Source organism: Nerophis lumbriciformis, linkage group LG29 (genome assembly GCF_033978685.3).
Source record: "Nerophis lumbriciformis linkage group LG29, RoL_Nlum_v2.1, whole genome shotgun sequence".
In the NCBI taxonomy this organism is placed as follows: Eukaryota; Metazoa; Chordata; class Actinopteri; order Syngnathiformes; family Syngnathidae; genus Nerophis; species Nerophis lumbriciformis.
The window spans coordinates 32474901-32499000 of NC_084576.2; the positions used below are offsets into that span (position 1 = coordinate 32474901).

Sequence of the window (24100 nt, forward strand, 5' to 3'; positions counted from 1 at the left end):
TTGGCATGGAACCGGCATGAAAAAAAGAGCAGCAAGGATCATAAGGGTGTGCAGAAGCATATATGGGGTGAGGTCGTCAGGCCGAACAACAGAAAATGAATGAACTTAAATACTATGGACATGATTAGTGAAAGCAGGTGCGTGACTCAAAACGTGAAACAGGTGCGTGACGTGACAGGTGAAAACTAATGGTTGCTATGGTGACCAGACAAGGGAGTGAAAAGACCGAAACTAAACAAAACATGACTTAAAACAAAACATGATAATACAGACATGACACATACTCCTTATTTTTTGCACCTTCATTTTAAGATCTTATTAAGTGTTCAATGTGATTTTAAAATTTTGTTTACATTGTTTGTGTTGACATTTCCTTTACTTTCCGCCTTGATAGCTGAGAAGGAAGTTACATTTCAAATAAAATATATTTTTATCAAGCTCCTTATTTTCCGTAGGTCATAAAAATATCAATAATTATCACTATCGCCCAGTATAATAATAATGTTGAAATAATTACTGCATAGCACAAATTCCTTTCCATAGTTAAATAAGAATAAAAGGGCAAAATAATGTTACACAGACGTTATTTCCTGGCTCTAAACCTGCAGAAAATAGTTTCTCTATGTTTACATTTTCACACTTTATTAAACATTTCTTATGTATTCCTTCCTTATTTTTGCACCTTCATTTGAAGATCTTATTGTTAAGTGTTCAATGTGATTTTACTTTTTTGTTCGCATTGTTTGAGTGTTTTTCATGCTTGTGTTGACATTTCATTTCCTTTCCGCCTTGATAGCTGAGAAGAAAATTACAATTCAAATAAAATATATTTTTATCAAGCTCCTTCTTTTCCATAGATCATAAAAATATCAATAATTATCAATGTCGCCGGATATAATAATAATGTTTAAATAATTACTGCATAGCACAAATTCCTTTCCATAGTTAAATAAGAATAAAAGGGCAAAATAATGTTACACAGCCGTCATTTCCTGGCTCTAAACCTGCAGAAAATACTTCTTCTCAGGTTCCTCTATGTTTAAATTTCCACATTTTGCACTATTTTCTTACACTTTATTAAACATTTCTTACATATTCCTTTCTTATTTTTGCACCTTCATTTTAAGAGCTTAATGTTGGGTTTTCAATGTGATTGTACAATATTGTTTCCATTGTTTAAGTGTTTTTCATGCTTGTTGTCATGTCTGTGTGATCAGGTTTTATTTTTGGACTTTTTGTGCACTTTTGTTTTGTTTTGTCACCATAGTTACCCATTAGTTTCACCTGTCATGTCACGCACCTGTTTTGAGTCACGCACCTGCTGTTAATCATGTCCATAGTATTTAAGTTCATTCATTTTCTGTTGTTCGTCCTGACGACCTCACACCACATTTAGGCTCTGTCCATTTTTTCATGTCCATCGTTCACGCTGCTCCTTTTTTGTCCATGCCAAGTAAGTTTTCTTTATTCAAGTCATAGTTTGCAAGTTTTGTTTAATTGTTCATAGTTTATTCTCCGCCACTGTGCGCGCCTTTTGTTTGATCCTTTTTTTGTATTTATAGTTAATAAATAAATCATGTACCTTCATTCCCGTCTCGCCCGTGCCAACTTTCCGTTGCATCCCGGAAAAGCAAACACCCAAGACCAAGTCTTGACACTTGTGTTGACATTTCCTTTTTGCCTTGACAGCTGAGAAGGAAGTTACATTTCAAATAAAATATATTTTTATCAAGCTGCCTATTTTCCATAGGTCATAAAAATATCAATAATTATCAATGTTGCCCGATATAATAATAATGTTTAAATAATTACTGCATAGCACAAATTCCTTTCCATAGTTAAATAAGAATAAAAGGGCAAAATAATGTTACACAGACGTTATTTCCTGGCTCTAAACCTGCAGAAAATACTTCTTCTCAGGTTTCTCTATGTTCACATTTTCACACTATTTTCTTACACTTTATTCAACATTTCTTACATACTCCTTATTTTTTGCACCTTCATTTTATGATCTTATTAAGTGTTTAATGTGATTTTACAATTTTGTTTACATTGTTTGTGTTGACATTTCCTTTACTTTCCGCCTTGATAGCTGAGAAGGAAGTTACAATTCAAATAAAATATATTTTTATCAAGCTCCTTATTTTCCATAGGTCATGAAAATATCAATAATGATCAATATCGCCCGATATAATAATAATGTTTAAATAATTACTGCATAGCACAAATTCCTTTCCATAGTTAAATAAGAATAACAGGGCAAAATAATGTTACACAGACGTTATTTCCTGGCTCTAAACCTGCAGAAAATACTTCTTCTCAGGTTTCTCTATGTTTACATTTTGCACCATTTTCTTACACTTTATTAAACATTTCTTACATACTGTCATGACTTGGTCCGGGGTGTGTGCTTTTCCAGGATGCAACGGAAAGTTGGCACGGGCGAGACGGGAATGAAGGTACATGATTTATTGAAACACTAGAACTACAAAAAAGGATCAAACCAAAGCGCGCACAGTGGCGGAAACTATGAACAATTAAACAAAACATAAACTGTGGCTTGATAAACAAAAACTTACTTGGCATGGAACCGGCATGAAAAAAGAGCAGCAAGGATCATAAGGGTGTGCAGAAGCATATATGGGGTGAGGTCGTCAGGCCGAACAACAGAAAATGAATGAACTTAAATACTATGGACATGATTAGTGAAAGCAGGTGCGTGACTCAAAACGTGAAACAGGTGCGTGACGTGACAGGTGAAAACTAATGGTTGCTATGGTGACCAGACAAGGGAGTGAAAAGACCGAAACTAAACAAAACATGACTTAAAACAAAACATGATAATACAGACATGACACATACTCCTTATTTTTTGCACCTTCATTTTAAGATCTTATTAAGTGTTTAATGTGATTTTACAATTTTGTTTACATTGTTTGTGTTGACATTTCCTTTACATTCCACCTTGATAGCTGAGAAGGAAGTTACATTTCAAATAAAATATATTTTTATCAAGCTCCTTATTTTCCATAGGTGATAAAAATATCAATAATTATCAATATCGCCCAGTATAATAATAATGTTTAAATAATTACTGCATAGCACAAATTCCTTTCCATAGTTAAATAAGAATAAAAGGGCAAAATAATGTTACACAGACGTTATTTCCTGGCTCCAAACCTGCAGAAAATAGTTTCTCTATGTTTACATTTTCACACTATTTTCTTACACTTTATTCAACATTTCTTACATACTCCTTATTTTTTGCACCTTCATTTTAAGATCTTATTAAGTGTTCAATGTGATTTTAAAATTTTGTTTACATTGTTTGTGTTGACATTTCCTTTCCTTTCTGCCTTGATAGCTGAGAAGAAAATTACAATTCAAATAAAATCTATTTTTATCAAGCTCCTTATTTTCCATAGGTCATAAAAATCTCAATAATTATCAATATCGCCCAGTATAATAATAATGTTTAAATAATTAATGCATAGCACAAATTCCTTTCCATAGTTAAATAAGAATAAAAGGGCAAAATAATGTTACACAGCCGTTATTTCCTGGCTCTAAACCTGCAGAAAGTAGTTCTTCTCAGGTTTCTCTAGGTTTACATTTTCACACTATTTTCTTACACTTTATTAAACATTTCTTACATATTCATTATTTTTGCACCTTAATTTTAAGATCATATTGTTAATTGTTCAATGTAATTTTACAATTTTGTTCAAATTGTTTGAGTGTTTTTCATGCTTGTGTTGACATTTCCTTTCCTTGAGAAGATTATAATTAGAGGAAGTTACTTTTGAAATAAAATATATTTTTATCAAGCTCCTTATTTTCCATAGGTCATAAAAATATCAATAATTATCAATATTGCCCAACATAATAATAATGTTTAAATAATTACTGCATAGCACAAATTCCTTTCCATAGTTAAATAAGAATAAAAGGGCAAAATAATGTTACACAGCCGTTATTTCCTGGCTCTAAACCTGCAGAAAATACTTCTTCTTAGGTTTCTCTATGTTTACACTTTCACACTTTGCACTATTTTCTTACACTTTATTAAACATTTCTTACATATTCCTTTCTTATTTTTGCACCTTCATTTTAAGAGCTTATTGTTGGGTTTTCAATGCGATTGTACAATATTGTTTCCATTGTTTAAGTGTTTTTCATGCTTGTTGTCATGTCTGTGTGATCAGGTTTTATTTTTGGACTTTTTGTGCACTTTTGTTTTGTTTTTATCACCATAGTTACCCATTAGTTTCACCTGTCATGTCACGCACCTGTTTTGAGTCACGCACCTGTTGTTAATCATGTCCATAGTATTTAAGTTCATTCATTTTCTGTTGTTCGTCCTGACGACCTCACACCACATTTAGGCTCTGTCCATTTTTTCATGTCCATCGTTCACGCTGCTCCTTTTTTGTCCATGCCAAGTAAGTTTTCTTTATTCAAGTCATAGTTTTGCAAGTTTTGTTTAATTGTTCATAGTTTATTCTCCGTTACTGTGCGCGCTTTTTGTTTGATCCTTTTTTTGTATTTATAGTTAATAAATAAATCATGTACCTTCATTCCCGTCTCGCCCGTGCCAACTTTCCGTTGCATCCCGGAAAAGCAAACACCCAAGACCGAGTCTTGACACTTGTGTTGACATTTCCTTTTTGCCTTGACAGCTGAGAAGGAAGTTACATTTCAAATATAATATATATTTTTATCAAGCTTCTTATTTTCCATAGGTCATAAAAATATCAATAATGATCAATATCGCCCGGTATAATAATAATGTTTAAATAATTACTGCATAGCACAAATTCCTTTCCATAGTTAAATAAGAATAAAAGGGCAAAATAATGTTACACAGACGTTATTTCCTGGCTCTAAACCTGCAGAAAATACTTCTTCTCAGGTTTCTCTAGGTTTACATTTTCACACTATTTTCTTACACTTTATTCAACATTTCTTACATACATCTTATTTTTTGCACCTTCATTTTAAGATCTTATTAAGTGTTCAATGTGATTTTAAAATTTTGTTTACATTGTTTGTGTTGACATTTCCTTTACTTTCCGCCTTGATAGCTGAGAAGGAAGTTACAATTCAAATAAAATATATTTTTATCAAGCTCCTTATTTTCCATAGGTCATGAAAATATCAATAATGATCAATATCGCCCGATATAATAATAATGTTTAAATAATTACTGCATAGCACAAATTCCTTTCCATAGTTAAATAAGAATAACAGGGCAAAATAATGTTACACAGACGTTATTTCCTGGCTCTAAACTTGCAGAAAGTAGTTCTTTTCAGGTTTCTCTATGTTTACATTTTCACACTATCTTCTTACACTTTATTAAACATTTCTTACATACTGTCATGACTTGGTCCGGGGTGTGTGCTTTTCCAGGATGCAACGGAAAGTTGGCACGGGCGAGACGGGAATGAAGGTACATGATTTATTGAAACACTAGAACTACAAAAAAGGATCAAACCAAAGCGCGCACAGTGGCGGAAACTATGAACAATTAAACAAAACATAAACTGTGGCTTGATAAACAAAAACTTACTTGGCATGGAACCGGCATGAAAAAAAGAGCAGCAAGGATCATAAGGGTGTGCAGAAGCATATATGGGGTGAGGTCGTCAGGCCGAACAACAGAAAATGAATGAACTTAAATACTATGGACATGATTAGTGAAAGCAGGTGCGTGACTCAAAACGTGAAACAGGTGCGTGACGTGACAGGTGAAAACTAATGGTTGCTATGGTGACCAGACAAGGGAGTGAAAAGACCGAAACTAAACAAAACATGACTTAAAACAAAACATGATAATACAGACATGACACATACTCCTTATTTTTTGCACCTTCATTTTAAGATCTTATTAAGTGTTCAATGTGATTTTAAAATTTTGTTTACATTGTTTGTGTTGACATTTCCTTTACTTTCCGCCTTGATAGCTGAGAAGGAAGTTACAATTAAAATAAAATCTAATTTTAACAAGCTCCTTATTTTCCATAGGTCATAAAAATATCAATAATGATCAATATCGCCCGGTATAATAATAATGTTTAAATAATTATTGCATAGCACAAATTTCTTTCCATAGTTAAATAAGAATAACAGGGCAAAATAATGTTACACAGACGTTATTTCCTGGCTCTAAACCTGCAGAAAATAGTTTCTCTATGTTTACATTTTCACACTATTTTCTTACACTTTATTCAACATTTCTTACAAATTCCTTATGTTTGCACCTTCATTTTAAGATCTTATTAAGCGTTCAATGTGATTTTACAATTTTGTTTACATTGTTTGAATGTTTTTCATTTTTGTGTTGACATTTCCTTTCTGCCTTGATAGCTGAGAGGATTATAATCAGAGAAAGTATAATATATTTTTATCAAGCTCCTTATTTTCCATACGTCATTAAAAACATCAATAATGATCAATATCGCCCGATATAATAATAATGACGGTTAAATAATTACTTTTTAACACTTTGCGCTATTTTCTTACACATTATTAAACATTTCTTACATATTCATTATTTTTGTACCTTAATTTTAATATCGTATTGTTAATTGTTCAATGTTATTCTACAAATTTGTTCAAATTTTTGGAGTGTTTTTCATGTTTGTGTTGACATTTCCTTTCCTTGAGAGGATTATAATCAGAGGAAGTTACATTTCAAATAAAATATATTTTTTATCAAGCCTCTTATTTTCCATAAGTCATAAAAATATCAATAATGATCAATATCGCCCGACATAATAATAATGTTTAAATAATTACTGCATAGCACAAATTCCTTTCCATAGTTAAATAAGAATAAATGGGCAAAATAATGTTACACAGCCGTTATTTCCTGGCTCTAAACCTGCAGAAAATACTTCTTCTTAGGTTTCTCTATGTTTACACTTTCACACTTTGTACTATTTTCTTACACTTTATCAAACATTTCTTACATATTCCTTTCTTATTTTTGCACCTTCATTTTAAGAGCTTATTGTTGGGTTTTCAATGTGATTGTACAATTTTCTTTCCATTGTTTAAGTGTTTTTCATGCTTGTTGTCATGTCTGTGTGATCAGGTTTTATTTTTGGACTTTTTGTGCACTTGTGTTTTGTTTTGTCACCATAGTTACCCATTAGTTTCACCTGTCATGTCACGCACCTGTTTTGAGTCACGCACCTGTTGTTAATCATGTCCATAGTATTTAAGTTCATTCATTTTCTGTTGTTCGTCCTGACGACCTCACACCACATTTAGGCTCTGTCCATTTTTTCATGTCCATCGTTCACGCTGCTCCTTTTTTGTCCATGCCAAGTAAGTTTTCTTTATTCAAGTCATAGTTTGCAAGTTTTGTTTAATTGTTCATAGTTTATTCTCCGCCACTGTGCGCGCTTTTTGTTTGATCCTTTTTTTGTATTTATAGTTAATAAATAAATCATGTACCTTCATTCCCGTCTCGCCCGTGCCAACTTTCCGTTGCATCCCGGAAAAGCAAACACCCAAGACCGAGTCTTGACACTTGTGTTGACATTTCCTTTTTGCCTTGACAGCTGAGAAGGAAGTTACATTTCAAATATAATATATATTTTTATCAAGCTCCTTATTTTCCATAGGTCATAAAAATATCAATAATTATCAATACCGCCCGGTATAATAATAATGTTTAAATAATTACTGCATAGCACAAATTCATTTCCATAGTTAAATAAGAATAAAAGGGCAAAATAATGTTACACAGACGTTATTTCCTGGCTCTAAACCTGCAGAAAGTAGTTCTTCTCAAGTTTTTCTAGGTTTACATTTTCACACTATTTTCTTACACTTTATTCAACATTTCTTACATACTCCTTATTTTTTGCACCTTCATTTTAAGATCTTATTAAGCGTTCAATGTGATTTTACAATTTTGTTTACATTGTTTGTGTTGACATTTCCTTTACTTTCTGCCTTGATAGCTGAGAAGGAAGTTACATTTCAAATAAAATATATTTTTATCAAGCTGCTTATTTTCCATAGGTCATAAAAATATCAATTATTATCAATATTGCCCGATATAATAATAATGTTTAAATAATTACTGCATAGCACAAATTCCTTTCCATAGTTAAATAAGAATAAAAGGGCAAAATAATGTTACACAGACGTATTTCCTGGCTCTAAACCTGCAGAAAGTAGTTCTTCTCAGGTTTCTCTAGGTTCACATTTTCACACTATTTTCTTACACTTTATTAAACATTTCTTACAAATTCCTTATGTTTGCACCTTCATTTTAAGATCTTATTAAGTGTTCAATGTGATTTTAACATTTTGTTTACATTGTTTGTGTTGACATTTCCTTTACTTTCCGCCTTGGTAGCTGAGAAGGAAGTTACATTTCAAATAAAATATATTTTTATCAAGCTCCTTATTTTCCATAGGTCATAAAAATATCAATAATTATCAATGTCACCGGATATAATAATAATGTTTAAATAATTACTGCATAGCACAAATTCCTTTCCATAGTTAAATAAGAATAACAGGGCAAAATAATGTTACACAGACGTTATTTCCTGGCTCTAAACCTGCAGAAAATAGTTCTTCTCAAGTTTCTCTGTTTACATTTTCACACTATTTTCTTACACTTTATTCAACATTTCTTACATACTCCTTATTTTTTGCACCTTCATTTTAAGATCTTATTAAGTGTTCAATGTGATTTTAAAATTTTGTTTACATTGTTTGTGTTGACATTTCCTTTACTTTCCGCCTTGATAGCTGAGAAGGAAGTTACATTTCAAATAAAATATATTTTTATCAAGCTGCTTATTTTCCATAGGTCATAAAAATATCAATAATTATCAATATCGCCCGGTATAATAATAATGTTTAAATAATTACTGCATAGCACAAATTCCTTTCCATAGTTAAATAAGAATAACAGGGCAAAATAATGTTACACAGCCGATATTTCCTCGCTCTAAACCTGCAGAAAATAGTTTCTCTATGTTTACATTTTCACACTTTATTAAACATTTCTTACGTATTCCTTCCTTATTTTTGCACCTTCATTTTAAGATCTTATGGTTAAGTGTTTAATGTGATTTTACAATTTTGTTCAAATTGTTTGAGTATTTTTCATGCTTGTGTTGACATTTCCTTTCTGCCTTGATAGTTGAGAGGATTATAATCAGAGGAAGTTACATTTCAAATAAAATATATTTTTTATCAAGCTCCTTATTTTCCATAGGTCATAAAAATATCAATAATTATCAATATCGCCCGATATAATAATAATGTTTAAATAATTACTGCATAGCACAAATTTCTTTCCATAGTTAAATAAGAATAAAAGGGCAAAATAATGTTACACAGACGTTATTTCCTGGCTCTAAACCTGCAGAAAATACTTCTTCTTAGGTTTCTCTATGTTTACACTTTTACACTTTGCACTATTTTCTTAGACTTTATTAAACATTTCTTACATATTCCTTTCTTATTTTTGCACCTTCATTTTAAGAGCTTATTGTTGGGTTTTCAATGTGATTGTACAATATTGTTTCCATTGTTTAAGTGTTTTTCATGCTTGTTGTCATGTCTGTGTGATCAGGTTTTATTTTTGGACTTTTTGTGCACTTTTGTTTTGTTTTTATCACCATAGTTACCCATTAGTTTCACCTGTCATGTCACGCACCTGTTTTGAGTCACGCACCTGTTGTTAATCATGTCCATAGTATTTAAGTTCATTCATTTTCTGTTGTTCGTCCTGACGACCTCACACCACATTTAGGCTCTGTCCATTTTTTCATGTCCATCGTTCACGCTGCTCCTTTTTTGTCCATGCCAAGTAAGTTTTCTTTATTCAAGTCATAGTTTGCAAGTTTTGTTTAATTGTTCATAGTTTATTCTCCGCCACTGTGCGCGCTTTTTGTTTGATCCTTTTTTTTGTATTTATAGTTAATAAATAAATCATGTACCTTCATTCCCGTCTCGCCCGTGCCAACTTTCCGTTGCATCCCGGAAAAGCAAACACCCAAGACCAAGTCTTGACACTTGTGTTGACATTTCCTTTTTGCCTTGACAGCTGAGAAGGAAGTTACATTTCAAATATAAAATATATTTTTTATCAAGCTTCTTATTTTCCATAGGTCATAAAAATATCAATAATTATCAATATCGCCCGGTATAATAATAATGTTTAAATAATTACTGCATAGCACAAATTCCTTTCCATAGTTAAATAAGAATAAAAGGGCAAAATAATGTTACACAGACGTTATTTCCTGGCACTAAACCTGCAGAAAATACTTCTTCTCAGGTTTCTCTAGGTTTACATTTTCACACTATTTTCTTACACTTTATTCAACATTTCTCCTTATTTTTTGCACCTTCATTTTAAGATCTTATTAAGTGTTCAATGTGATTTTACAATTTTGTTTACATTGTTTGTGTTGACATTTCCTTTACTTTCCGCCTTGATAGCTGAGAAGGAAGTTACATTTCAAATAAAATATATTTTTATCAAGCTCCTTATTTTCTATAGGTCATAAAAATATCAATAAATATCAATATCGCCCCATAAAAAAAATAATGTTTAAATAATTACTGCATAGCACAAATTCCTTTCCATAGTTAAATAAGAATAAAAGGGCAAAATAATGTTACACAGCCGTTATTTCCTGGCTCTAAACCTGCAGAAAATACTTCTTCTCAGGTTCCTCTATGTTTACACTTTCACACTTTGCACTATTTTCTTACACTTTATTAAACATTTCTTACATATTCCTTTCTTATTTTTGCACCTTCATTTTAAGAGCTTATTGTTGGGTTTTCAATGTGATTGTACAATATTGTTTCCATTGTTTAAGTGTTTTTCATGCTTGTTGTCATGTCTGTGTGATCAGGTTTTATTTTTGGACTTTTTGTGCACTTTTGTTTTGTTTTGTCACCATAGTTACCCATTAGTTTCACCTGTCATGTCACGCACCTGTTTTGAGTCACGCACCTGCTGTTAATCATGTCCATAGTATTTAAGTTCATTCATTTTCTGTTGTTCGTCCTGACGACCTCACACCACATTTTGGCTCTGTCCATTTTTTCATGTCCATCGTTCACGCTGCTCCTTTTTTGTCCATGCCAAGTAAGTTTTCTTTATTCAAGTCATAGTTTGCAAGTTTTGTTTAATTGTTCACAGTTTATTCTCCGCCACTGTGCGCGCTTTTTGTTTGATCCTTTTTTTGTATTTATAGTTAATAAATAAATCATGTACCTTCATTCCCGTCTCGCCCGTGCCAACTTTCCGTTGCATCCCGGAAAAGCAAACACCCAAGACCGAGTCTTGACACTTGTGTTGACATTTCCTTTTTGCCTTGACAGCTGAGAAGGAAGTTACATTTCAAATATAATATATATTTTTATCAAGCTCCTTATTTTCCATAGGTCATAAAAATATCAATAATTATCAATACCGCCCGGTATAATAATAATGTTTAAATAATTACTGCATAGCACAAATTCCTTTCCATAGTTAAATAAGAATAAAAGGGCAAAATAATGTTACACAGCCGTTATTTCCTGGCTCTAAACCTGCAGAAAGTAGTTCTTCTCAGGTTTCTCTAGGTTTACATTTTCACACTATTTTCTTACACTTTATTTATTTATTTTTTTAATTTTCCCTATTTTTGTACTTTCATTTTAAGATCTTATTAAGTGTTCAATGTTATTTTACAATTTTGTTCACATTGAGTGTTTTCCATGTTTGTTTTGACATTTCATTTCTGCCTTCATAGTTTAGGGGATTATAATCAGAGGAAGTTACATTTCAAATAAAATATTTTTTCTCCTTATAGGTCATGAAAACTATCAATAATTTTTGATATCAACCGATAAAAGACTTGATACAGTTTTCAGCCGTATTGCCCAGCCCTAGTTCAAAGTACACAACACGTGTCCCTTTTAAACAATTTTTAGGGCCCGCATGGCCCATTGTATAAGGACCTTATGCAATGGGACATAAGGACCTATTGAATTTGTAAGGTTTTATTCTTTCTTTATTATTATTATTATTCCGCAGCTTTGCGCTGTAATTTGACCCCCTTAACATGCTTCAAAACTCACCAAATTTGACGCACACATCAATAAACGCGAACAAAACTCTTTGGTAAAAAAAATCAAACCCCAAACTCAAGATTGCGCTCTAGCGCCCCCTAAAACAAAAACTACCTCTAACTCCCAGTACAAATGTCGTAAAGACATGAAACAAAAACCTCTATGTATTAATTAATTTCCTCGGGCAAAAATCAACAGGAAGTTGGCAATTCCCCCTTCAAGACAAAAAAGTACTAAAAACAGTCACTTTTGCCTCTTTGAGCTGTAATTTGACCCCCTTAACACGCTTCAAAACTCACCAAACTGAACGCACACATCAGGACTGGCAAAAATTGCTATCTAATGAAAAAACCTAACCCCAAATTTAAAAATTGCGCTCTAGAGCAATTTTTGAATAAAACGGAGAAAAAACTGCTCCTCGGAAGAAAAAAAATGACAAAACTGAACAAAAGTATTGGGACACTTACACTGGAAAAAAATATTGGGACACTTAGGAATACCACTGAACAAAAGTATTGGGACACTTAGGACGAAAACTGGACAAAAGTATTGGGCCACTTGGGACTAAAACTTGACAAAAGTATTGGGCCACTTGGGACTAAAACTGGACAAAAGTATTGGAACACTTACGACTAAAACTTGACAAAAGTATTGGGCCACTTGGGACTAAAACTTGACAAAATTATTGGGACACTTACGACTAAAACTGGACAAAAGTATTGGGCCACTTGGGACTAAAACTTGACAAAATTATTGGGACACTTACGACTAAAACTTGACAAAAGTATTGGAACACTTACGACTAAAACTTGACAAAAGTATTGGGCCACTTGGGACTAAAACTGGACAAAAGTATTGGAACACTTACGACTAAAACTGGACAAAAGTATTGGGCCACTTGGGACTAAAACTTGACAAAAGTATTGGGCCGCTTGGGACTAAAACTGGACAAAAGTATTGGAACACTTACGACTAAAACTTGACAAAAGTATTGGGCCACTTGGGACTAAAACTGGACAAAAGTATTCGAACACTTACGACTAAAACTTGACAAAAGTATTGGGCCACTTGGGACTAAAACTTGACAAAAGTATTGGGCCACTTGGGACTAAAACTTGACAAAATTATTGGGACACTTACGACTAAAACTTGACAAAAGTATTGGGCCACTTGGGACTAAAACTTGACAAAAGTATTGGGCCACTTGGGACTAAAACTGGACAAAAGTATTGGAACACTTACGACTAAAACTTGACAAAAGTATTGGGCCACTTGGGACTAAAACTGGACAAAAGTATTGGAACACTTACGACTAAAACTGGACAAAAGTATTGGGCCACTTGGGACTAAAACTTGACAAAAGTATTGGGCCACTTGGGACTAAAACTGGACAAAAGTATTGGAACACTTACGACTAAAACTTGACAAAAGTATTGGGCCACTTGGGACTAAAACTGGACAAAAGTATTGGAACACTTACGACTAAAACTTGACAAAAGTATTGGGCCACTTGGGACTAAAACTTGACAAAATTATTGGGACACTTACGACTAAAACTGGACAAAAGTATTGGGACACTTTGGACTCAAACTGGACAAAAGTTTTGGGACACTTAGGACTAAAATTTGACAAACGGATTGGGACACATAGGACTAAAACTTAACATAGGTATTGGGACACTTCGGACTACCACTGGACAAACGTATTGGGACACTTCGGACTACAACTTGACAAAAGTATTGGGACACTTCGGACTACCACTGGACAAACGTATTGGGACACTTCGGACTACAACTTGACAAAAGTATTGGGACACTTAGGACGAAAATTGGACATAAGTATTGAGACACTTAGGAATAAAACTGGACAAAAGTATTGGGACACCTACTTTGGACAGAAGTATCGGGACACTTAGGACTAAAACTTGACAAAAGTATTGGGACACCTACACTGGACAAAAGTATTGGGACACTTAGGACTACAACTTGACAAAAGTATTGGGACACTTACTACTAAAACTGCACAAAAGTATTGGGACACTTAGGACTAGCACCTGCCAAATACGCGGGCCCGACCAACGCTGCTTGCACCTTTAATTATTTATTTATTTTTGTTTGTCCTCCAGTCCAGTTCGTGACACGGTGGTGACAAACGACCGCTGGGGTCGCGGCTCCATCTGCAAGCACGGCGGCTACTACACCTGTTCCGACCGCTACCAGCCGGGCCACCTGCTGGCGCACAAGTGGGAGAACTGCATGACCATCGACCGCAAGTCATGGGGCTACAGACGCAACGCCCCGCTCAGCGACTACCTCGCCATCGAGCAGCTCGTGGCGGTAAGCACGCCGTCGTCATGCTGAGTAGAGCGCAACAGCACTGTCTTGTGTGTGTGTGTGTTCTTGTATTTTAACAAGGAAAAGTATCTTTCATATGAGGAGGTGTAATCAAGTTAGGACATAAATCATGGTCCCAATAACATTGCATCTAATAGAGAATGTCTCATTTGACATCTATCAAAATGAGGGTGGTCTCAAAAAGGAGGGATTTTTCAAATTGGCTGTGTGTCGCTTTTAAAAGTGCTCCCCCTCTGGTCAACATATGAAATAACAAGTGTGTGTAAAAATTGGAAGTGCTCCCCCTCTGGCCACAATTTATATAAAAAAAATAAATAAAAATGTATATGGAGACATACTGTAATAACTAGAAGTAAATAATGAAGATTAATAACCAATTACAAACCAAAAAAAATAAAATAATTTTTTTTACTAAAAGCAGTCTTTTTCTCACAATTTGTCGACTTTTTCCTTTAAAATTGGTAACAATTTCTCATATTCTTTCTGTTTCTGTAAAATTGCAATATTTTCTCATAAAATTACAACTTTTTTGTGTAAAATTATTACTTTTTAATGCAAAATGGTGACATTTGTCATATAAAATTCTGACTTTTATCACAATATTGCCAATTGTTTTGTTGTCCTTGTAAAATAGTGACATTTTTTTAATTTTGTCATAATTGTGCCAAGTAAAATTCAGATTATTATTATTATAATATTGCCCAAATGTTTAATTTTTCTTTGAAAATTGGGACTTTTGTCGAGTAAAATTATGACGCTTTTCATAAAATTGCCAACATTTTAAGCTTTTTCTTGTAAAACTGTGACTGTTTTTGAGTAAAATTCCAACTTTTATCGTAATATTGCACAAATGTTCAGTTTTTCTCGTAATATTTTGACTTGCGTTGAGTAAAATGACGACTTTTATTATAATACCGCCAAAATTCTAAGTTTTTCTTGTGAAATTCCAACTCATTTTTCACAACAAGCTTTTTTATATTTGCATAGTATGTATATATTATTAATTTTGTAAATACACTTCTTTATATATCTAGAAAGGCTGGTCCTAAAGAGGGATTTTTCATATTGACTTTGTGTCGCTTTTAAAAGTGCTCCCTCTCTGGTCAACATATGAAATAACAAGTGTGTGTAAAATTGTGAAGTGCTCCCTCTCTGGTCAACATATGAAATAACAAGTGTGTGTAAGAAACTGAAATGCGCCCCCTATAAAATAAACGTGTACATAGAGACATACTGTAATAATTTGAGGTAAATAATGAAGATTAAAAAAATTATAAACAATCAATAAAAAATAAAAAACATTTTTACTAAAAGCTGTCTTTTTCTCACAATGTGTCGACTTTTTTCTTATAAAATTGGGAATATTCTTTCTGTTTCTGTAATATTGCATCATATTCTTGTAAAATTATAACTTTTTATGCAAAACTATTACTTTTTAATGTAAAATTATTACTTTTTAATGCAAAATGGTGACATTTGTCATATACAATTCAGACTTTTATCACAATATTGCCAATTATTTTGTTGTTCTTGTAAAACAGTGAAATTTTTTGACTTTTGTCATAATTGTGCCAAGTAAAATCCGATTTTTATTACAATATTGCCAAAATGTTAGTTTTCTTCGAAAATTGTGACTTTTGTTGAGTAAAATGACGACTCTTTTCATAAAATTGCCAACATTTTAAGCTTTTTCTTGTAAAATTGCGACTGTTATTGAGTAAAATTCCAACTTTTATCGTAATATTGCACAAATGTTCAGTTTTTCTTGTATCATTTTGACTTGCGTTGAGTAAAATGACGACTTTTATTATAATACCGCCAAAATTCTAAGTTTTTCTTGTGAAATTCCAACTCATTTTTCACAACAAGCTTCTTTATATGTGCACAGTATGTATATATTATTAATGTTGTAAATACACTTCTTTATATATCTAGAAAGAGTGGCCCTAAAGAGGGATTTTTCAATTTGACTGTGTGTCGCTTTTAAAAGTGCTCCTCCTGGTCAACATATGAAATAACAAGTGTGTGTAAAAATGTGAAGTGCTCCCTCTCTGGTCAACATATGAAATAACAAGTGTGTGTAAGAAACTGAAATGCGCCCCCTATAAAATAAACGTGTACATAGAGACATACTGTAATAATTTGAGGTAAATAATGAAGATTAAAAAAATTTATAAACAATCAATAAAAAATAAAAACAATTTTTTACTAAAAGCAGTCTTTTTCTCACAATGTGTCGACTTTTTTCTTATAAAATTGGGAATATTCTTTCTGTTTCTGTAATATTGCATTATATTCTTGTAAAATTATAACTTTTTATGCAAAACTATTACTTTTTTATGTAAAATTATTACCTTTTTATGTAAAATTATTACTTTTTAATGCAAAATGGTGACATTTGTCATATACAATTCTGACTTTTATCACAATATTGCCAATTATTTTGTTGTTCTTGTAAAATAGTGAAATTTTTTGACTTTTGTCATAATTGTGCCAAGTAAAATCCGATTTTTATTATAATATTGCCAAAATGTTAGTTTTCTTCGAAAATTGTGACTTTTGTCGAGTAAAATTACGACTCTTTTCATAAAATTGCCAACATTTTAAGCTTTTTCTTGTAAAACTGCAACTGTTATTGAGTAAAATTCCAACTTTTATCATAATATTGCACAAATGTTCAGTTTTTCTCGTAAAATTTTGACTTGCGTTGAATAAAATGACGACTTTTATTTTAATACTGCCAAAATTCTAAGTTTTTCTTGTGAAATTGTGACCCTTTTATAATAAAAGTGTCACAATTTTTACAATAATCAATGAGTTGGAATTTCACAATAAAAGCTTTATTGTGAAATTACAACTCTAACCCTAAAAAAAAAAGTTAATTGTTAAAATTGTTTAAAAAATAAATAAATAAATAAAATTGTTTAAAATTGTTATAAAAAAAAGTTTAAAATTTTTTTACAAATTAAAAAAAAGAAAAAAAAATTAAAACATTTTTAAAAAATTAAACAAATTTGACGTTAGCATGCTAACAGTTAGAATGCGTCAAGTACCAAGTTATGTGACTAATTTGCAAAAAAAATGTTACCTTGAAAATCATTTTTTACCTTGAAAATCATTTTTTACCTTGAAAATCATTTTTTACCTTGAAAAAAAAAAATTACCTTGAAAAAAAAATTTACCTTGAAAATTTAAATATTTTTAAATTTTGTAAATATTTTTAACTTTTTTTTAAACTTTTTTTTAACTTTAACTTTTTTAAAACTTTTTGTAAACTTTTTTTTAACTTTAAAAATTTTTTTTTACCCTAACCCTAACCCTAATCTTAACCCTAACCTTAACCCTAAAAAAAAATGTTAATTGTTAAAATTGTTTAAAAAATAAATAAATAAATAAATTGTTTTAAATTGTTATAAAAAAAGTTTAAAAATTTTTTACAAATTAAAAAAAAGAAAAAAAAATTAAAACATTTTTAAAAAATTAAACAAATTTGACGTTAGCATGCTAACAGCTAGAATGCGTCAAGTACCAAGTTATGTGACTAATTTGCAAAAAAAACAAAGTAAGCATGCTGTTCTCTACTTGTATCTTGTCAAAGTTGCATCTGAGTTTGGTTAGACCAAGGGTATCCAAAGTGCGGCCCAGGGGCCAATCACGGTACAGAGCTGTTTTTTGTTTTTGTTATTGGCTTGCTACACATTCTGAGGACAAAATGAACACATCCCGGACTAGAACACTACACAAAAAAATTTGAATATGCAATTTTGAGAGAAATTGTGTGTGGACGCTGAAATGCACGAGTCCAACTTAAACATTAGCATGCTAACAGCTAGAATGAACTAAGTACCTCGTTATATGACTGAGGTGTTCTGGTCTAGTAACCAATACTACTGTAGTATTGATATTTTTAATTGATTGAGGTATTTTAACGGTTGAAAATGATACATTTAGAAGAGAACTGCGTAGAATATGTTTTGTTATTGCTAACACAAAGCTAAGATGTGGATGTTGTGTTCAGAGAGTTTAGTATATATTGATAGTCCCACATTGTATTGGTTGTAGTATCTTTAATGTACAAAGTGTTTTCAAGTGGCCCTCAATTTTTATGTACGGAGCCCCTGCTGGAAAAAGGTTTAACATCCCTGGGTTGGCGTTGGACCCTCTACATGCCTGAAGGCAAGGCAGCACATAATTACATTCAGTCCAGATCCACTTCACTCTCTCTCTGCCTGAAGAGATCTAATCTTGGATCCCAGGAGCTGACATAACAGCCTTGTCAGCAAATCCTGTGTCATAAGTCACAGAGACTGTGATCTCCTCTTGAAATCCTGCTGCATGCTTTGTATGGGCAAAAGTGGCATACTCCAATATCAGCTTTTTAGCTCGAAAGTCAGTATTCTGAAGTGAAATGGTAATATGATTAATTCTTCTATGGAGTCAGAATTCCAGTATGCTGGGCCTAAAGTGAGCTCAAAAAAACGTTATTTCAACAGTTTTTTCAATGCAGGGCTCTCAAACTCAATTTCTGTGGTGGAGCACAAACTATTCACTCTAGAATTCCGTAACTAACGAGGTAACTAAACTCAATGGAAGTTTACTTCCACAGCTATGGTGGCCCCGGTCTACGGCAGGCCTGAAGTCATTAAAAATGTACAATTGAATGTCAGAATGTAATATTTGGACACTTTCGAGTTCCCCAAAGTCTTCCGCTTGCTCACAGGGAGTTGCTTTTTGTGTTGCCCGATTTGATTTGATGTTTATGTCGGTAACGTTATTTTAGTTAGGGTTCTTTGGTAGTAGGATTCAAGATGGCCATATTTAAATGTGATTATTAGCGTGGGGCGCAATTACAATAAAGTAAAAAATTAAGTCGAGGACCACAATATATATTTTTTAATTTTTTGAAAAAATTTAAATTAAAAAAAAAAAATTAAATTTATTTATTTTTTGTATTATTTATGTATTCATTTATTTATTTATTTAAATATTTTTTAAATATTTTTAACTTTTTTTTACTTTTTTTACCTTTTTTTAACCTTTTTTTTACCTTTTTTTTTTAAAAACTTTTTTTAACTTTATAAAAAAAAAATTACCCTAACCTAATTCTAACCCTAACCCTAACCCTAACCCTAACCCTAATCTTAACCCTAACCCTAACCCTAACCCTAACCCTAAATAAAAATGTTAATTGTTAAAATTGTTTAAAAAAATTAAAAAAAATTTAAATTGTTTTAAATTGTTTTAAAAAATAAAAAAAAATAAAAAAAATGTTTAAAAAATGTTTACAAATAAAAAAAATTAAAAAAATAAAAAATATTTTTTTTAAATTAAAAAAAATTTGAAAATCATTTTTTACCTTGAAAAAAAGTTTTACCTTGAAAAAAAGTTTTACCTTGAAAAAAACATTTTACCTTGAAAATTTTTACCTTGAAAATCATTTGTTTACCTTGAAAATCATTTTTAACCTTGAAAAAAAAATTTTACCTTGAAAATTTTTTTTTACCTTGAAAATCATTTGTTTACCTTGAAAATCATTTTTAACCTTGAAAATTTTTTTTTACCTTGAACATTTTTTTTTACCTTGAACATTTTTTTTACCTTGTTTTAAATTTTTTAAATTGTTTTAAATTGTTTTAATTTAAAAAAAAATTTTTTTTTTTTAATTTGTTTTTAAATTTTTTTAAATTTTTTTAAATTTTTTTAAATTTTTTTAATTTTTTTTAAAATTTTTTTAATTTTTTTAAATTTTTTTAAATTTTTTTAAATTTTTTTAAATTTTTTTAAATGTTTTTAAATTTTTTTAAATTTTTTTAAATTTTTTTAATTTTTTTTAAATTTTTTTAATTTTTTTTTAAATTTTTTAATTTTTTTTAATTTTTTTTAATTTTTTTTAATTTTTTTTAATTTTTTTTAATTTTTTTTAATTTTTTTTAATTTTTTTTAATTTTTTTTAATTTTTTTTAAAATTTTTTTAATTTTTTTTAATTTTTTAAATATTTTTAACTTTTTTTAAAACTTTTTTTTAAACATTTTTACCCTAACCCTAACCCTAATCTTAACCCTAACCCTAACCCTAATCTTAACCCTAACCCTAACCCTAATCTTAACCCTAACCCTAACCCTAACCCTAACACTAAAAAAAAATGTTAATTGTTAAAATTGTTTAAAAAAATTAAAAAAAATTAAAATTGTTTTAAAAAATTTAAAAAAGTTTTAAAAAAGTTTAATTTTTTTTTACAAATTTAAAAAAAAAAAAAAAAAAAAAAAAACATTTAAAAACATTTTTAAAAAGTCAAAAAAAATTGAAAATCATTTTTTACCTTGAAAAAAAAAATGTACCTTGAAAAAAAAAAATACAATTGTTATTATAATATTACCAACTTGTGAAATTCCAACTCATTTTTCACAACAAGCTTTTTTATATGTGCATAGTATGTATATATTATTAATGTTGTAAATACACTTCTTTATATATCTAGAAAGGCTGGTTCTGAAGAGGTAGGCATTTTTCTCAGGTCTCAAGAAGGTAACAAATACAAAATGTGTGTGTGTATGTGTGTGTGTGTGTGTGTGTGTGTGTGTGTGTGTGTGTGTGTGTGCGCGTGTGCGTGTGTGTGTGTCGCAGTCCTTAGTAGAAACGGTGTCCTGCGGCGGGAACCTGCTGATGAACGTGGGCCCCACGCTGGACGGAAGGATCGCGCCCATCTTCGAGGAGCGCCTGCGCCAGATGGGCCGGTGGCTGGGGGTCAACGGCGAGGCCATCTACAACAGCAGCGCCTGGCGGGCTCAGAACGACAGCGTCACGCCCGGCGTCTGGTACCTACACGCACTTTGCAAGTACAGTAAATGCTCCAATGTAAAGGCCAGGAACCAGACCAGGGGACACGTAAAGGTGGCTCGTTTGGCCCCTGAAATAAATGCAGACTCAGCAATAAGTCATTTTGTGCAAGTAACGTCTTGTAAGTAATACAGTCAGTCCCTCCAGGAATGTGCCATTATGCCATCTAGGGATGGGTACAGTTTTGGTACCAATTCCCGTTAACTGGGAACCAATACTGGTAAGCAACGGTACCAATTTCCGGGTGCTTTTGTGAGAAAACAACACACAATATAATGGGGCGGGCATAATAAAGTGTCAGGGGGGCGTGAGAAAACAATCCACATATATTCAGCTAGATGGCATGTAGGTGCTGGTGCCAACAATTTATAGAGTAGTTTGTATGGATGAATACAATTAATATTATCAGGTTTTCAATCGTATTTCAATTTAGGGGGGGGGGGGGGGGGGCGTGAGAAAACAATACACATATCTTCAGCTAGATGGCATGTAGGTGCTGGTGCCAGCAACTCAAAGTCCTTTGTATGAATACATTTTTTTACATTTAAATATAATGGAGCGGGCATGATAAGGTGTCATGGGGGGGCGTGAGAAAACATTACACATATATTCAGCTAGGTGGCATGTAGGTGCTGGTGCCAGCAACTCAAGAGTACTTTGTATGGATACAAAATGTTTTTTTTTTTGTTTTTTTTAATATAATGGGACGGGCATAATAAAGTGTCAGGGGGGCGTGAGAAAACAATACACGTATATTCAGCGAGATGGTATGTAGGTGCTGGTGCCAACAATTTATAGAGTAGTTTGTATGGATGAATACAATTAATATTATCAGGTTCTCAATCATATTTCAATTTAGGGGGGCGTGAGAAAACAATACACATATATTTAGCTCGATGGCATGTAGGTGCTGGTGCCAGCAATTTATAGAGTAGTTTGTATGGATGAATAAAATTAGTATGATCAGGTTCTCAATCGTATTTCAATTTAGGGGGTGGGGGGGGGCGTGAGAAAACAATACACATATATTCAGCTAGGTGGCATGTAGGTGCTGGTGCCAGCAATTTATAGTTTGTATGGATGAATAAAATTAATATTATCAGGTTCTCAATCGTATTTCAATTTAGGAGGGGCGTGAGAAAACAATACACTTATATTCAGCTAGGTGGCATGTTTATTTATAGAGTAGTTTGTATGGATGAATAAAATTAATATTATCAGGTTCTCAATCGTATTTCAATTTAGGGGGGAGGGGGGGCGTGAGAAAACAATACAAATATATTCAGCTAGGTGGCATGTAGGTGCTGGTGCCAGCAATTTATAGTTTGTATGGATGAATAAAATTAATATTATCAGGTCCTCAATCGTATTTCAATTTAGGGGGGGCGTGAGAAAACAATACACTTATATTCAGCTAGATGGCACGTTTATTGATAGAGTAGTTTGTATGGATGAATAAAATTAATATTGTCAGGTTCTCAATCGTATTTCAATTTAGGGGGGGGCGTGAGAAAACAATACACATATATTCAGCTAGATGGCATGTAGGTGCTGGTGCCAGCAACTCAGAGTCCTTTGTATGCATAAACATTTTTTACATTTAAATATAATGGGGCGGGCATGATAAGGTGTCAAGGGGGGGGCATGAGAAAACAATATACATATTCAGCTAGGTGGCATGTTTATTTATAGAATAGTTTGTATGGATGAATAAAATTAATATGATCAGGTTCTCAATCGTATTTCAATTTAGGGGGGGCGTGAGAAAACAATACACATATATTCAGCTAGGTGGCATGTTTATTTATAGAGGAGTTTGTATGGATGAATACAATTAATATTATCAGGTTCTCAATCGTATTTCAATTTAGGGGGGGGGGGGGGGCGTGAGAAAACAATACACATATATTCAGCTAGGTGGCATGTAGGTGCTGGTGCCAGCAACTCAGAGTCCTTTGTATGAAAAAAAAATAATAATGTTTTAATATAGTGGGGCGGGCATAATAAAGTGTCGGGGGGGGCGTGAGAAAACAATACATGTATATTCAGCTAGATGGCATGTAGGTGCTGGTGCCAGCAGTTTATAGAGTAGTTTTTATGGATGAATAAAATTAATATTATCAGGTTCTCAATCGTATTTCAATTTAGGGGGGAGGGGGGGCGTGAGAAAACAATACACGTATATTCAGCTAGATGGCATATAGGTGCTGGTGCCAGCAATTTATAGAGTAGTAGTTTGTATGGATGAATAAAATTAATATCATTAGGTTCTCAATTGTATTTCAATTTAGGGGGAGGGGGGGCGTGAGAAAACAATACACCTATATTCAGCTAGGTGGCATGTAGGTGCTGGTGCCAGCAATTTATAGTATGTATGGATGAATAAAATTAATATTATCAGGTTCTCAATCGTATTTCAATTTAGGGGGGGCGTGAGAAAACAATACAAATATATTCAGCTAGGTGGCATGTAGGTGCTGGTGCCAGCAACTCAAGAGTCCTTTGTATGGATAAACATTTTTTACATCTAAATATAATGGGGCGGGCATGATAAGGTGTCATGGGGGGGCGTGAGAAAACAATATACATATTCAGCTAGGTGGCATGTTTATTTATAGAGTAGTTTGTATGGATGAATAAAATTAATATTATCAGGTTCTCAATCGTATTTCAATTTAGGGGGGCGTGAGAAAATCATGACCCCAAAGGGGGCGTGGAAAAAAATAATGAATAAGCAGGAGTTTAAGTGAATAAAGGTGTTGATTGGAGCATTTATGTTAAAAATAGCAGAAATAAATAA

At 32.2% G+C, this 24100-nt stretch overlaps 1 protein-coding gene across 1 annotated transcript in view; it reads left to right on the top strand.

Moving 5' to 3' along the window:
* The window catches only part of fuca2 (alpha-L-fucosidase 2), a 37933-nt gene that overhangs the window by 13235 nt on the left and 598 nt on the right, over positions 1 to 24100 (top strand). The window contains exons 4-5 of the mRNA XM_072911877.1: positions 14234 to 14444; positions 21088 to 21278. Coding sequence (XP_072767978.1) covers positions 14234 to 14444; positions 21088 to 21278 — 402 coding nt within the window. The remainder of the gene's footprint in view (positions 1 to 14233; positions 14445 to 21087; positions 21279 to 24100) is intronic.